The sequence below is a fragment of the Staurois parvus genome, unplaced genomic scaffold, assembly GCF_062004578.1.
Source record: "Staurois parvus isolate SC_StPar_1 unplaced genomic scaffold, SC_StPar_1.0 ptg000791l, whole genome shotgun sequence".
Lineage (NCBI taxonomy): Eukaryota > Metazoa > Chordata > Amphibia > Anura > Ranidae > Staurois > Staurois parvus.
The window spans coordinates 374638-390338 of record NW_028318587.1 but is presented as its reverse complement, the minus strand read 5'-3'; the positions used below and the strand labels follow the sequence as shown (position 1 = coordinate 390338).

Here is a 15701-nt window from a genome sequence, read left to right as displayed (position 1 = left end):
AAGGGGAAAGGGGGTGTCTATGTGTCCTGTGATGTGTAGACCTGTCTGTCTTCCCATTACAGAGTCTTCTACAGGACATGTCAGTGCGGTATAAGGATGTGCAGCTTATTCAAGAAGACTCAACACCCAGCATGAGAAACTATTCAACTTACCGAGGTACAAGATCCCCCTACAGACAAATGGCGTATTTGAAGGAATTTAGCATTTTTAATATTTCTTAATTTTTTTTTCTCCTCTAGTATGTCCTCCAGTGCTGTTCCCAGACATCCCCCCCCCCCCCCCCATGCCATTTTTTTGACAATCCCTTGATCCTTAGCCTAGAAAATGGTAGTTTCTGGTTTTTAACATTCTGGTCTTATTGTCTTTAATGGGGTTTGGATTCAGAACCCGAACTTCTATTATGTTTGGTGAACTCGCCTCAAACCAAGTCCAAGTATTGTACGTTCAGCTCATCCCTACCACGGATCATCCCAAACTCAGCAAATGGAAACACAACATGGCTGCCATTAGCATGGTGTACAGACCCTTTTAGTCCACTTTTGGGGTGTTCTATAAGGCCGGGACATATCATTTTACATACACATGCGTGTCATAGTGCGTACTATAAGAAGGAACAGCGTCATATCTCTGCTATTAATATTTTGTATCTTACAGATGAAACATATTCCCTCTCATCTTAGAAAATGAGAAAAGATTGGAGGGGGTTTCGGAACCTTCGTGTGTGAAGGCCTCTACTTCAATGCTTAATGTTGCATGGTGTACTGGTCACATGGGCATTTGGTTCTGACACTCCTCCGCTGACTAGTACCATTGGCGACACACAGCTTTGCAGCTTCCCTTGTAGGTAGTTCGGGTTGATAGAGGGTTGTAGGGTGTGTGTCTAGAATTGGCCAGAGTTGTCCTGTTTTTAGGAAGAAGGTGTGCTGTGCTCTCAATGTTCTCAGGAAAAATTCCTTTTGTATTCAATAAAGTGCAGCTTTGGAAGAACACTCCTAGTGGTGCCCATATCCCCATCATTCATCCAGACGTATATCATGTGTAGAGACACTTAGAGGACAACTCAATTATTGAAATGGCCTAAAGATCCCATCTTACAAATCAGGGGTCTCCAAACTTTCTAAAGAAAGGGCCAGTTTACTGTCCTTCAGACTCTAGGGGGGCCGGCAGTGCCAGTGGGGGGTAAATGATGCCCAATATTTGGTATTAGTGGGAGAAATATTGGTGCCAGTGGGAGGAATTATGCCCCATTGCTGGTGTCAGTGGCTGGAATAATGCCTCAAGGGCCAGATCCAGCCCCAGGCCTGCAGTTTGGAGACCTCTGTTTTAGATACTTATGTTATCATAATGTATGTTACAAACATAACCCAGCGAAAGGAATCCAATGCAACTCTCTCTTTCAGGAGTCATTATGAACAAATGGATCCCCCAACCATCCTCCGGCCTGATTTGCTTTCTGTCGGCAATTTGTACTCTCCTCCTCTTCATCATTATCATCCTCATTGTCACCATCACACGTAAGTTCACTTTCGCTGTCCCTCAGCACATAAACCTCATATTTCATCCATTTATTATAAGTACTGTGACTCAGCACTACACTAATGTCCACACTACATTCTCTGGAAGACGTTCCCCCACCGTCCACACTACATTCTCTGGAAGACCTCCCACCACTGTCCACACTACATTCTCTGGAAGATCTCCCCCCACTGTCCACACTACATTCTCTGGAAGATCTCCCCCCACCGTCCACACTACATTCTCTGGAAGACCTCCCCCCACCGTCCACACTACATTCTCTGGAAGACCTCCCACCATTGTCCACACTACATTCTCTGGAAGACCTCCCCCCACTGTCCACACTACATTCTCTGGAAGATCTCCCCCCACTGTCCACACTACATTCTCTGGAAGATCTCCCCCCACTGTCCACACTACATTCTCTGGAAGACCTCCCCCCACCGTCCACACTACATTCTCTGGGAAGACCTCCCACCACTGTCCACACTACATTCTCTGGAAGACCTCCCCCCACTGTCCACACTACATTCTCTGGAAGATCTCCCCCAACTGTCAACACTACATTCTCTGGAAGACCTCCCACCACCGTCCACACTACATTCTCTGGAAGACCTCCCCCCACTGTCCACACTACATTCTCTGGAAGACCTCCCCCCACTGTCCACACTACATTCTCTGGAAGACCTCCCCCCACTGTCCACACTACATTCTCTGGAAGATCTCCCCCCACCGTCCACACTACATTCTCTGGAAGATCTCCCCCCACCGTCCACACTACATTCTCTGGAAGATCTCCCCCCACTGTCCACACTACATTCTCTGGAAGACCTCCCCCCACTGTCCACACTACATTCTCTGGAAGACCTCCCCCCACTGTCCACACTACATTCTCTGGAAGATCTCCCCCCACTGTCCACACTACATTCTCTGGAAGATCTCCCCCCACTGTCAACACTACATTCTCTGGAAGACCTCCCACCACCGTCCACACTACATTCTCTGGAAGACCTCCCCCCACTGTCCACACTACATTCTCTGGAAGACCTCCCCCCACTGTCCACACTACATTCTCTGGAAGACCTCCCCCCACTGTCCACACTACATTCTCTGGAAGATCTCCCCCCACCGTCCACACTACATTCTCTGGAAGATCTCCCCCCACCGTCCACACTACATTCTCTGGAAGATCTCCCCCCACTGTCCACACTACATTCTCTGGAAGACCTCCCCCCACTGTCCACACTACATTCTCTGGAAGACCTCCCCCCACCGTCCACACTACATTCTCTGGAAGATCTCCCCCCACTGTCCACACTACATTCTCTGGAAGACCTCCCCCCACTGTCCACACTACATTCTCTGGAAGACCTCCCCCCACTGTCCACACTACATTCTCTGGAAGACCTCCCCCCACTGTCCACACTACATTCTCTGGAAGATCTCCCCCCACCGTCCACACTACATTCTCTGGAAGACCTCCCCCCACCGTCCACACTACATTCTCTGGAAGATCTCCCCCCACTTTCCACACTACATTCTCTGGAAGACCTCCCCCCACTGTCCACACTACATTCTCTGGAAGACCTCCCCCCACTGTCCACACTACATTCTCTGGAAGATCTCCCCCCACCGTCCACACTACATTCTCTGGAAGATCTCCCCCCACCATCCACACTACATTCTCTGGAAGACCTCCCCCCACCGTCCACACTACATTCTCTGGAAGATCTCCCCCGACTGTCCACACTACATTCTCTGGAAGATCTCCCCCCACTGTCCACACTACATTCTCTGGAAGACCTCCCCCACTGTCCACACTACATTCTCTGGAAGACCTCAACCCACCGTCCACACTACATTCTCTGGAAGATCTCCCCCGACTGTCCACACTACATTCTCTGAAAGACCTCCCCCCACTGTCCACACTACATTCTCTGGAAGACCTCCGCCCACTGTCCACACTACATTCTCTGGAAGATCTCCCCCCACTGTCCACACTACATTCACTGAAAGACCTCCCCCCACTGTCCACACTACATTCTCTGGAAGACCTCCCACCACCGTCCACACTACATTCTCTGGAAGACCTCCCCCCACTGTCCACACTACATTCTCTGGAAGACCTCCCCCCACTGTCCACACTACATTCTCTGGAAGACCTCCCCCCACTGTCCACACTACATTCTCTGGAAGATCTCCCCCCACCGTCCACACTACATTCTCTGGAAGATCTCCCCCCACTGTCCACACTACATTCTCTGGAAGACCTCCCCCCACTGTCCACACTACATTCTCTGGAAGACCTCCCCCCACCGTCCACACTACATTCTCTGGAAGATCTCCCCCCACTGTCCACACTACATTCTCTGGAAGACCTCCCCCCACTGTCCACACTACATTCTCTGGAAGACCTCCCCCCACTGTCCACACTACATTCTCTGGAAGACCTCCCCCCACTGTCCACACTACATTCTCTGGAAGATCTCCCCCCACCGTCCACACTACATTCTCTGGAAGACCTCCCCCCACCGTCCACACTACATTCTCTGGAAGATCTCCCCCCACTTTCCACACTACATTCTCTGGAAGACCTCCCCCCACTGTCCACACTACATTCTCTGGAAGACCTCCCCCCACTGTCCCACACTACATTCTCTGGAAGATCTCCCCCCACCGTCCACACTACATTCTCTGGAAGATCTCCCCCCACCATCCACACTACATTCTCTGGAAGACCTCCCCCCACCGTCCACACTACATTCTCTGGAAGATCTCCCCCGACTGTCCACACTACATTCTCTGGAAGATCTCCCCCCACTGTCCACACTACATTCTCTGGAAGACCTCCCCCCACTGTCCACACTACATTCTCTGGAAGACCTCAACCCACCGTCCACACTACATTCTCTGGAAGATCTCCCCCGACTGTCCACACTACATTCTCTGAAAGACCTCCCCCCACTGTCCACACTACATTCTCTGGAAGACCTCCGCCCACTGTCCACACTACATTCCCTGGAAGATCTCCCCCCACTGTCCACACTACATTCACTGAAAGACCTCCCCCCACTGTCCACACTACATTCTCTGGAAAATCTCCCCCCACTGTCCACACTACATTCTCTGGAAGACCTCCCCCCACTGTCCGCACTACATTCTCTGGAAGTCCTCCCCCCACTGTCCACACTACATTCTCTGGAAGACCTCCCCCCCACTGTCCACACTACATTCTCTGGAAGATCTCCCCCCACTGTCCACACTACATTCTCTGGAAGATCTCCCCCACTGTCCACACTACAGTCTCTGGAAGATCTCCCCACTGTCCACACTACATTCTCTGGAAGATCTCCCCCACTGTCCACACTACATTCTCTGGAAGACCTCCCCCCACTGTCCACACTACATTCTCTGGAAGACCTCCCCCCACTGTCCACACTACATTCTCTGGAAGATCTCCCCCCACCATCCACACTACATTCTCTGGAAGATCTTCCTCCACCATCCACACTACATTCTCTGGAAAATCTCCCCCCCCCCCACTGTCCACACTACATTCTCTGGAAGACCTCCCCCCACCATCCACACTACATTCTCTGGAAGATCTCCCCCCCCCCCCCACTGTCCACACTACATTCTCTGGAAGACCTCCCCCCACCATCCACACTACATTCTCTGGAAGATCTCCCCCCACCATCCACACTACATTCTCTGGAAGATCTCCCCCCCACCGTCCACACTACATTCTCTGGAAGACCTCCCCCCACTGTCCACACTACATTCTCTGGAAGACCTCCGCCCACTGTCCACACTACATTCTCTGGAAGATCTCCCCCCACTGTCCACACTGCATTCTCTGGAAGATCTCCCCCCACTGTCCACACTACATTCTCTGGAAGATCTCCCCCCACTGTCCACACTACATTCTCTGGAAGATCTCCCCCCACTGTCCACACTACATTCTCTGGAAGACCTCCGCCCACTGTCCACACTGCATTCTCTGGAAGACCTCCCCCCACTGTCCACACTACATTCTCTGGAAGATCTACCCCCACTGTCCACACTACATTCTCTGGAAGATCTCCCCCCACTGTCCACACTACATTCTCTGGAAGATCTCCCCCCACTGTCCACACTACATTCTCTGGAAGATTTCCCCCCACTGTCCACACTGCATTCTCTGGAAGATCTCCCCCCACTGTCCACACTACATTCACTGAAAGACCTCCCCCCACTGTCCACACTACATTCTCTGGAAAATCTCCCCCCACTGTCTACACTACATTCTCTGGAAGACCTCCCCCCACTGTCCACACTACATTCTCTGGAAGACCTCCCCCCACTGTCCACACTACATTCTCTGGAAGATCTCCCCCCACTGTCCACACTACATTCTCTGGAAGACCTCCCCCCACTGTCCACACTACATTCTCTGGAAGATCTCCCCCCACTGTCTACACTACATTCTCTGGAAGACCTCCCCCCACTGTCCACACTACATTCTCTGGAAGACCTCCCCCCACTGTCCACACTACATTCTCTGGAAGATCTACCCCACTGTCCACACTACATTCTCTGGAAGATCTCCCCCCACCATCCACACTACATTCTCTGGAAGACCTCCCACCACCATCCACACTACATTCTCTGGAAGATCTCCCCCCACTGTCCACACTACATTCTCTGGAAGATCTCCCCCCACTGTTCACACTACATTTTCTGGAAGATCTCCCACCACTGTCTACACTACATTCTCTGGAAGAACTCCCCCCACTGTCCACACTACATTCTCTGGAAGATATCCCCACTGTCCACACTACATTCTTTGGAATACCTCCCCCCACTGTCCACACTACATTCTCTGGAATACCTCCCCCCACTGTCCACACTACATTCTCTGGAAGATCTCGTCCCACCATCCATACTACATTTTCTGGAAGATCTCCCACCACCGTCCACACTACATTCTCTGGAAGATCTCCCCCCACTGTCCACACTACATTCTCAAGAAGACCTCCTCCCACTGTCCACACTACATTCTCTGAAAGACCTCCCCCCACCGTCCACACTACATTCTCTGGAAGATCTCCCCCCACTGTCCACACTACATTCTCTGGAAGACCTCCCCCCACTGTCCACACTACATTCTCTGGAAGACCTCCCCCCACTGTCCACACTACATTCTCTGGAAGACCTCCCCCCACTGTCCACACTACATTCTCTGGAAGATCTCCCCCCACCGTCCACACTACATTCTCTGGAAGACCTCCCCCCACTGTCCACACTACATTCTCTGGAAGATCTCCCCCCACTTTCCACACTACATTCTCTGGAAGACCTCCCCCCACTGTCCACACTACATTCTCTGGAAGACCTCCCCCCACTGTCCACACTACATTCTCTGGAAGATCTCCCCCCACCGTCCACACTACATTCTCTGGAAGATCTCCCCCCACCATCCACACTACATTCTCTGGAAGACCTCCCCCCACCGTCCACACTACATTCTCTGGAAGATCTCCCCCGACTGTCCACACTACATTCTCTGTAAGATCTCCCCCCACTGTCCACACTACATTCTCTGGAAGACCTCCCCCCACTGTCCACACTACATTCTCTGGAAGACCTCAACCCACCGTCCACACTACATTCTCTGGAAGATCTCCCCCGACTGTCCACACTACATTCTCTGAAAGATCTCCCCCCACTGTCCACACTACATTCACTGAAAGACCTCCCCCCACTGTCCACACTACATTCTCTGGAAAATCTCCCCCCACTGTCCACACTACATTCTCTGGAAGACCTCCCCCCACTGTCCGCACTACATTCTCTGGAAGACCTCCCCCCACTGTCCACACTACATTCTCTGGAAGACCTCCCCCCCACTGTCCACACTACATTCTCTGGAAGATCTCCCCCCACTGTCCACACTACATTCTCTGGAAGATCTCCCCCACTGTCCACACTACAGTCTCTGGAAGATCTCCCCACTGTCCACACTACATTCTCTGGAAGATCTCCCCCCCACTGTCCACACTACATTCTCTGGAAGATCTCCCCACTGTCCACACTACATTCTCTGGAAGACCTCCCCCCACTGTCCACACTACATTCTCTGGAAGATCTCCCCCCACCATCCACACTACATTCTCTGGAAGATCTCCCCCCACCATCCACACTACATTCTCTGGAAAATCTCCCCCCCCCCCCACTGTCCACACTACATTCTCTGGAAGACCTCCCCCCACCGTCCACACTACATTCTCTGGAAGATCTCCTCCCACCATCCACACTACATTCTCTGGAAGATCTTCCTCCACCATCCACACTACATTCTCTGGAAAATCTCCCCCCCCCCCACTGTCCACACTACATTCTCTGGAAGACCTCCCCCCACTGTCCACACTACATTCTCTGGAAGACCTCCCCCCACTGTCCACACTACATTCTCTGGAAGATCTCCCCCCACCGTCCACACTACATTCTCTGGAAGATCTCCCCCCACCATCCACACTACATTCTCTGGAAGACCTCCCCCCACCGTCCACACTACATTCTCTGGAAGATCTCCCCCGACTGTCCACACTACATTCTCTGGAAGATCTCCCCCCACTATCCACACTACATTCTTTGGAAGATCTCCCCCGACTGTCCACACTACATTCTCTGGAAGACCTCCCCCCACTGTCCACACTACATTCTCTGGAAGACCTCCCCCCACTGTCCACACTACATTCTCTGGAAGACCTCCCCCCACTGTCCACACTACATTCTCTGGAAGACCTCAACCCACCGTCCACACTACATTCTCTGGAAGATCTCCCCCGACTGTCCAAACTACATTCTCTGAAAGATCTCCCCCCACTGTCCACACTACATTCACTGAAAGACCTCCCCCCACTGTCCACACTACATTCTCTGGAAAATCTCCCCCCACTGTCCACACTACATTCTCTGGAAGACCTCCCCCCACTGTCCGCACTACATTCTCTGGAAGACCTCCCCCCACTGTCCACACTACATTCTCTGGAAGACCTCCCCCCCACTGTCCACACTACATTCTCTGGAAGATCTCCCCCCACTGTCCACACTACATTCTCTGGAAGATCTCCCCCACTGTCCACACTACAGTCTCTGGAAGATCTCCCCACTGTCCACACTACATTCTCTGGAAGATCTCCCCCCACTGTCCACACTACATTCTCTGGAAGATCTCCCCACTGTCCACACTACATTCTCTGGAAGACCTCCCCCCACTGTCCACACTACATTCTCTGGAAGATCTCCCCCCACCATCCACACTACATTCTCTGGAAGATCTCCCCCCACCATCCACACTACATTCTCTGGAAAATCTCCCCCCCCCCACTGTCCACACTACATTCTCTGGAAGACCTCCCCCCACCGTCCACACTACATTCTCTGGAAGATCTCCTCCCACCATCCACACTACATTCTCTGGAAGATCTTCCTCCACCATCCACACTACATTCTCTGGAAAATCTCCCCCCCCCCCCCACTGTCCACACTACATTCTCTGGAAGACCTCCCCCCACCATCCACACTACATTCTCTGGAAGATCTCCCCCCCCACTGTCCACACTACATTCTCTGGAAGACCTCCCCCCACTGTCCACACTACATTCTCTGGAAGATCTCCCCCCACCATCCACACTACATTCTCTGGAAGATCTCCCCCCACCATCCACACTACATTCTCTGGAAGATCTCCCCCCCACCGTCCACACTACATTCTCTGGAAGACCTCCCCCCACTGTCCACACTACATTCTCTGGAAGACCTCCGCCCACTGTCCACACTACATTCTCTGGAAGATCTCCCCCCACTGTCCACACTGCATTCTCTGGAAGATCTCCCCCCACTGTCCACACTACATTCTCTGGAAGATCTCCCCCCACTGTCCACACTACATTCTCTGGAAGATCTCCCCCCACTGTCCACACTACATTCTCTGGAAGACCTCCGCCCACTGTCCACACTGCATTCTCTGGAAGACTTCCCCCCACTGTCCACACTACATTCTCTGGAAGATCTCCCCCCACTGTCCACACTACATTCTCTGGAAGATCTCCCCCCACTGTCCACACTACATTCTCTGGAAGATCTCCCCCCACTGTCCACACTACATTCTCTGGAAGATCTCTCCCCACTGTCCACACTACATTCTCTGGAAGATTTCCCCCCACTGTCCACACTGCATTCTCTGGAAGACCTCCGCCCACTGTCCACACTGCATTCTCTGGAAGATCTCCCCCCACTGTCCACACTACATTCTCTGGAAGATCTCCCCACCACTGTCCACACTACATTCTCTGGAAGATCTCCCCCCACTGTCCACACTACATTCTCTGGAAGATCTCCCCCACTGTCCACACTACATTCTCTGGAAGATCTCCCCCCACCATCCACACTACATTCTCTGGAAGACCTCCCACCACCATCCACACTACATTCTCTGGAAGATCTCCCCCCACTGTCCACACTACATTCTCTGGAAGATCTCCCCCCACTGTTCACACTACATTTTCTGGAAGATCTCCCACCACTGTCTACACTACATTCTCTTGAAGAACTCCCCCCACTGTCCACACTACATTCTCTGGAAGATATCCCCACTGTCCACACTACATTCTTTGGAATACCTCCCCCCACTGTCCACACTACATTCTCTGGAAGACCTCCCCCCACTGTCCACACTACATTCTCTGGAAGATCTCGTCCCACCATCCATACTACATTTTCTGGAAGATCTCCCACCACCGTCCACACTACATTCTCTGGAAGATCTCCCCCCACTGTCCACACTACATTCTCAAGAAGACCTCCTCCCACTGTCCACACTACATTCTCTGAAAGACCTCCCACCCACTGTCCGCACTTCATTCTCTGGAAGACCTCCCCCCACTGTCCACACTACATTTTCTGGAAGATCTCCCTCCACTGTCCACACTACATTCTCTGGAAGACCTCCCCCGACTGTCCACACTACATTTTCTGGAAGACCTCCCCCCACAGTCCACACTACATTCTCTGGAAGATCTCCCACCACTGTCCACACTACATTCTCTGGAAGACCTCCCCCCACTGTCCACACTACATTCTCTGGAAGACCTCCCCCCACAGTCCACACTACATTTTCTGGAAGACCTCCCATCACTGTCCAGACTACATTCTCTGGAAGATCTCCCCACTGTCCACACTACATTGTCTGGAAGATCTCCCCCCACTGTCCACACTACATTATCTGGAAGATCTCCCCCCACTGTCCACTTTACATTCTCTGTTAGATCTCCCCCCACTGTCCACACTACATTCTCTGTTAGATCTCCCCCACTGTCCACACTACATTCTCTGGAAGACCTCCCCCCACTGTCCACACTACATTCTCTGGAAGACCTCCCCCCACTGTCCACACTACATTCTCTGGAAGATCTCCCCCCACCGTCCACACTACATTCTCTGGAAGATCTCCCCCCACCATCCACACTACATTCTCTGGAAAATCTCCCCCCCCCCCCACTGTCCACACTACATTCTCTTGAAGACCTCCCCCCACCGTCCACACTACATTCTCTGGAAGATCTCCCCCGACTGTCCACACTACATTCTCTGGAAGATCTCCCCCCACTGTCCACACTACATTCTCTGGAAGACCTCCCACCACCATCCACACTACATTCTCTGGAAGACCTCCCCCCACCGTCCACACTACATTCTCTGGAAGATCTCCCCCCACCGTCCACACTACATTCTCTGGAAGATCTCCTCACCCCTGTGTAGACTACATTCTGTGGAAGATCTCCCCCACTGTCCACACTACATTCTCTGGAAGATCTCCCACCACTGTCCATACTACATTCTCTGGAAGATCTCCTCACCCCTGTCTAGACTACATTCTGTGGAAGATCTCCCCCACTGTCCACACTACATTCTCTGGAAGATCTCCCCCACTGTCCACACTACATTCTCTGGAAGATCTCCCCCACTGTCCACACTACATTCTCTGGAAGATCTCCCCCCACTGTCCACACTACATTCTCTGGAAGATCTCCCCCCACTGTCCACACTACATTCTCTGGAAGATCTCCCCTCCACTGTTCACACTACATTCTCTGGAAGATCTCCCCCCACTGTCCACACTACATTCTCTGGAAGATCTCCCCCCACTGTCCACACTACATTCTCTGGAAGATCTCCCCTCCACTGTTCACACTACATTCTCTGGAAGATCTCCCCCCACTGTCCACACTACATTCTCTGGAAGATCTCCCCTCCGCTGTTCACACTACATTCTCTGGAAGATCTCCCCCCACTGTCCACACTACATTCTCTGAAAGATCTCCCCCCACTATCCACACTACATTCTCTGGAAGATCTCCCCCCACTGTCCACACTACATTCTCTGGAAGATCTCCCCCCACTGTCCACACTACATTCTCTGGAAGATCTCCCCCCACTGTCCACACTACAATTTCTGGAAGATCTCCCCCCAATCAGGACCGGTGGTAGACTATTTTGAGCCAGTCACATGATAGTAAGGAGAGCAAAGAGGAAAAAAACTGTCTCAGGACAGAAGTAATCAAGTCCAGAGATTTCTGAATGCCCGTAGAGGCCATGGAGGGGGCAGACACACTTCAGGCTGCTTGTCTTTAGGCAGAAACAAACTCTATACTGTGAAGAAAAAAAGGAAGAAAGTTCCATCTCAGTGTAGCAGTAAATAAATAAAATGTATTGCACCAAATAAGCAACTCACAAGATAAAAGTGATAAAAGGCTCATCAATGTTCCGCTGTGAAGGCCATCTGGTGTACGGACTTCCCGCCACAGGTGGTGACATCAGAGGTTCCAATGGAATAACCCAAGCTTGGAACCAAAGCCTTTCCGGGGACAGCAGAGGAGGTGGACATGACATCACTGCTATGATCAGTGCCATCGTAATGTAATATGTACTAATAATATATCTACAGATAAGACATCCTCCGATTGGGCCCTAACAGTTACCATATATGTCATAATGCACATTCAAATATTTAACACCTTCCCATGATATGACATATACAGTGGATTATATCTACCAGTGGAGGGACATCTGGGTAGATGGGTGATAATTGGGGAATCCGGGGTCGAGGCAGTTTCAGGGTCCTCCTGATCACTCATCTGTTGGGATAAATTCTGGTTCTTTGTCTCTGGCAGGTCAGGGGGTGGATCAGACAGAACAGAACATGGAGGTGAAGCTGAGGAACCTGAGTCTAGGAGTGGACTCCAGAGTGGAGAAACTGTCCCAACATGGTAAGATGTACCTCTGAAGGGTGACACTATGTGATGGGGTCTGGTCTCCTCACCTTATGGATGTTCTCCTCCTCCAGTTTCCAGGATGACGGAGAAAATGACAAACATGGAAACGTTCGTAAAGGACATGAGAGGTGAGGTGGGGCAGAATTGAAGAGCGGAGGGTGCAAATTACAAAAGGTGAACAAACATATTAAAAACATAATTCATACCGGGACTCACTGAGAAACCATAGAATGTGATCCCTCCGGGTGATCAGAATGACAGGGACGTACAGTATAGCACGGAGGTCTATATAGTCATGAAGGGATGTACAGGATATGTTTATAATGGTGTTCTTCTCTTCACAGCTGCCGGAGTAATTACTAAAATAAATGGGATGGAGGCCTCTGTGAAACGAATTTTATCTGATGATGTAACAGGTAATTGCACCTTCTAAGATCAGTTATGAAAAATGTATTTTGGGGGGAGCAGTAGATCTTTGTTAGGAAATTCTCCAAACCTTTGACCCAACCTTGGACTCTCCCTTGGAATGGGAGTGGTTATCTGAAATATGGGTGTGTTTGGACACTCTTGGGCTGTGCTTGGATTTCTCAGTACAGAGGGTTAACCTTTTCTTACTGGAGACAGCAGAATGTTGGAGAACATAGTTAGAGGGTCAAGAATGTATTCATTTGTAAAAGGAAAGGCAGCAGTTGTCCCTATGATCAGGCCCAGCTTTGCAGGTGATACGTATCAAGAAGGAGTCCCTAGGACTTTGTGATGGTAAAGTTGTCAGGGTTTGAACTTTCATGGAGTTCCCCTGTCTTTTTCCCCATCTTAGACTCATGTGACATATGAGGCATAGGACGAGTCCCTGCTGGGATTCATCACCTGGGTTCCCGACCAAGGGCTTGGGAGATGAACACTCAGCATTTTTCCCAAAAGGTCTGTGACGGGAGTCACTGTGGGTGGGGGGACTACGCAACCCAGCTCACTTCAGAGAGGTGGGGAGACCCCTGTCTCAGCTCCCCTTATCCCTATTACGTGTAAGTCACCCTGTGCTTGTTAGGGGTACAGGGTGATCTTTCCTAATATTGGGGGTGGGGGGTTAGTGATTGTTTAATGTAATGTGGTTGCATCCCATTGTTCTATTGTTTGTTTGGTTTGGGATCAAACTATTATGGGATGTATGTGTTTATGTGTATTGACTTAGTGGGGGGTGTATCCAGCAGCCCTCCCTCCTGATGGGACTGTCTGCTGGTGTGAAGTTTGAATACCTGTGTGTCTCTTGTTACTAAATGTAGTGACATTTGATGAAGTCACTACTGTGCTGCTCACTGTTCTCCTTGCTGGAGAGGAAGCTGTACCTGAGGACTTGCAGTCTACCTCTATCATTACCCCACCAGTCATCAGGAGGGCAGCTGTGACATGAGGAAGCAAAGTTCTTCCTCTACCAAGATAAGCTGCAGGTAGACCGCTGGCTTTACTGGAGACCAGTGGCAGAACTACCAGGGTTGCAAAGGTGTTACCATGGAAGGGCCCACTGCAGAACATGCCAGGGATAGATCAGTACCTCCTCTCCCAGCAGTGATCAGGAGGCTCCCCAGTGTACTGATCATCCCAGTGCATCCAGAAAGTCTTCCCAGTGCTTAACTTTTGCTACATTTTGTTATGTTACGGCCTTTTTCCAAAATGGATTAAATTAATTTTTTCCTCCACATTCTACAAACAATCCCCCATAATGACAACGTGAAAGAAGTTAATTTTGAAATCTTTGCAATTTATTAAAAATTAAATCCAACCCCCCCATGTACATACGTATTTCCAGCCTTTGCCATAACACTCAAAATTGAGCTCTGGTGCATCCTGATCCCACTGTTCATCCTTGAGATGTTTCCACAACTTGATTGGAGTCCACCTGTGGGACATTCAGTTGATTGGAGTCCACCTGTGGGACATTCAGTTGATTGGAGTCCACCTGTGGGACATTCAGTGGATTGGAGTCCACCTGTGGGACATTCAGTGGATTGGAGTCCACCTGTGGGACATTCAGTGGATTGGAGTCCACCTGTGGGACATTCAGTGGATTGGAGTCCACCTGTGGGACATTCAGTTGATGGGAGTCCACCTGTGGGACGTTCAGTGGATTGGAGTCCAACTGTGGGAAATTCAGTGGATTGGAGTCCACCTGTGGGAAATTCAGTTGACTGGAGTCCACCTGTGGGACATTCAGTTGATTGGAGTCCACCTGTGGGAAATTCAGTGGATTGGAGTCCACCTGTGGGACATTCAGTTGATTGGAGTCCACCTGTGGGACATTCATTTGATTGGAGTTCACCTGTGAGACATTCAGTTGATTGGAGTCCACCTGTGGGACATTCAGTTGATGGGAGTCCACCTGTGGGACATTCAGATGATTGGACATGATTAGGAAAGGCATAAACCTGCATATAGAAGGTCCCACAGGTAAAAGTGCAGGTCAGAGCACAAACCAAGCTATGAAGTCCAAGGAATTGTCTGTAGACCTCTGAGACAGGATTGTACAAGGCACAGATCGGGGGAAGGGTACAGAAACATTTCTGCAGCACTGAAGGTCCCAATGAGCACAGTGACCTCCATCATCTGTAAACGGAAGAAGTTTGGAACCACCAGGAATCTTCCTAGAGCGATCGAGGGAGAAGGACCTTAGCCAGGGAGGTAACCAAGCACCCGATGGTCACTCTGAAAGAGCTCCAGCATTTCTCTATGGAGAGAGGAGAACCTTCCAGAAAAACAACCATCTCTGCAGCACTCCACCAATCAGGCCGGTATGGTAGACTGGCCAGATGGAAGCCACTCCTCAGTAAAAAGGCAAATGGAAGCCACCTGGAGTTATTCAAATGGCACCTGAGG

At 50.8% G+C, this 15701-nt stretch overlaps 1 protein-coding gene across 1 annotated transcript in view; it reads left to right on the top strand.

Annotated features, from left to right (window-relative positions):
* The first annotated feature begins 66 nt into the window (after positions 1-66).
* LOC149444300 (C-type lectin domain family 10 member A-like) overlaps positions 67-15701 on the top strand; it is a 29720-nt gene continuing 14085 nt past the window's right edge. The window contains exons 1-5 of the mRNA XM_089654703.1: positions 67-156; positions 1401-1514; positions 12732-12827; positions 12905-12961; positions 13178-13249. Coding sequence (XP_089510829.1) covers positions 78-156; positions 1401-1514; positions 12732-12827; positions 12905-12961; positions 13178-13249 — 418 coding nt within the window. The 5' untranslated portion in view covers positions 67-77. The remainder of the gene's footprint in view (positions 157-1400; positions 1515-12731; positions 12828-12904; positions 12962-13177; positions 13250-15701) is intronic.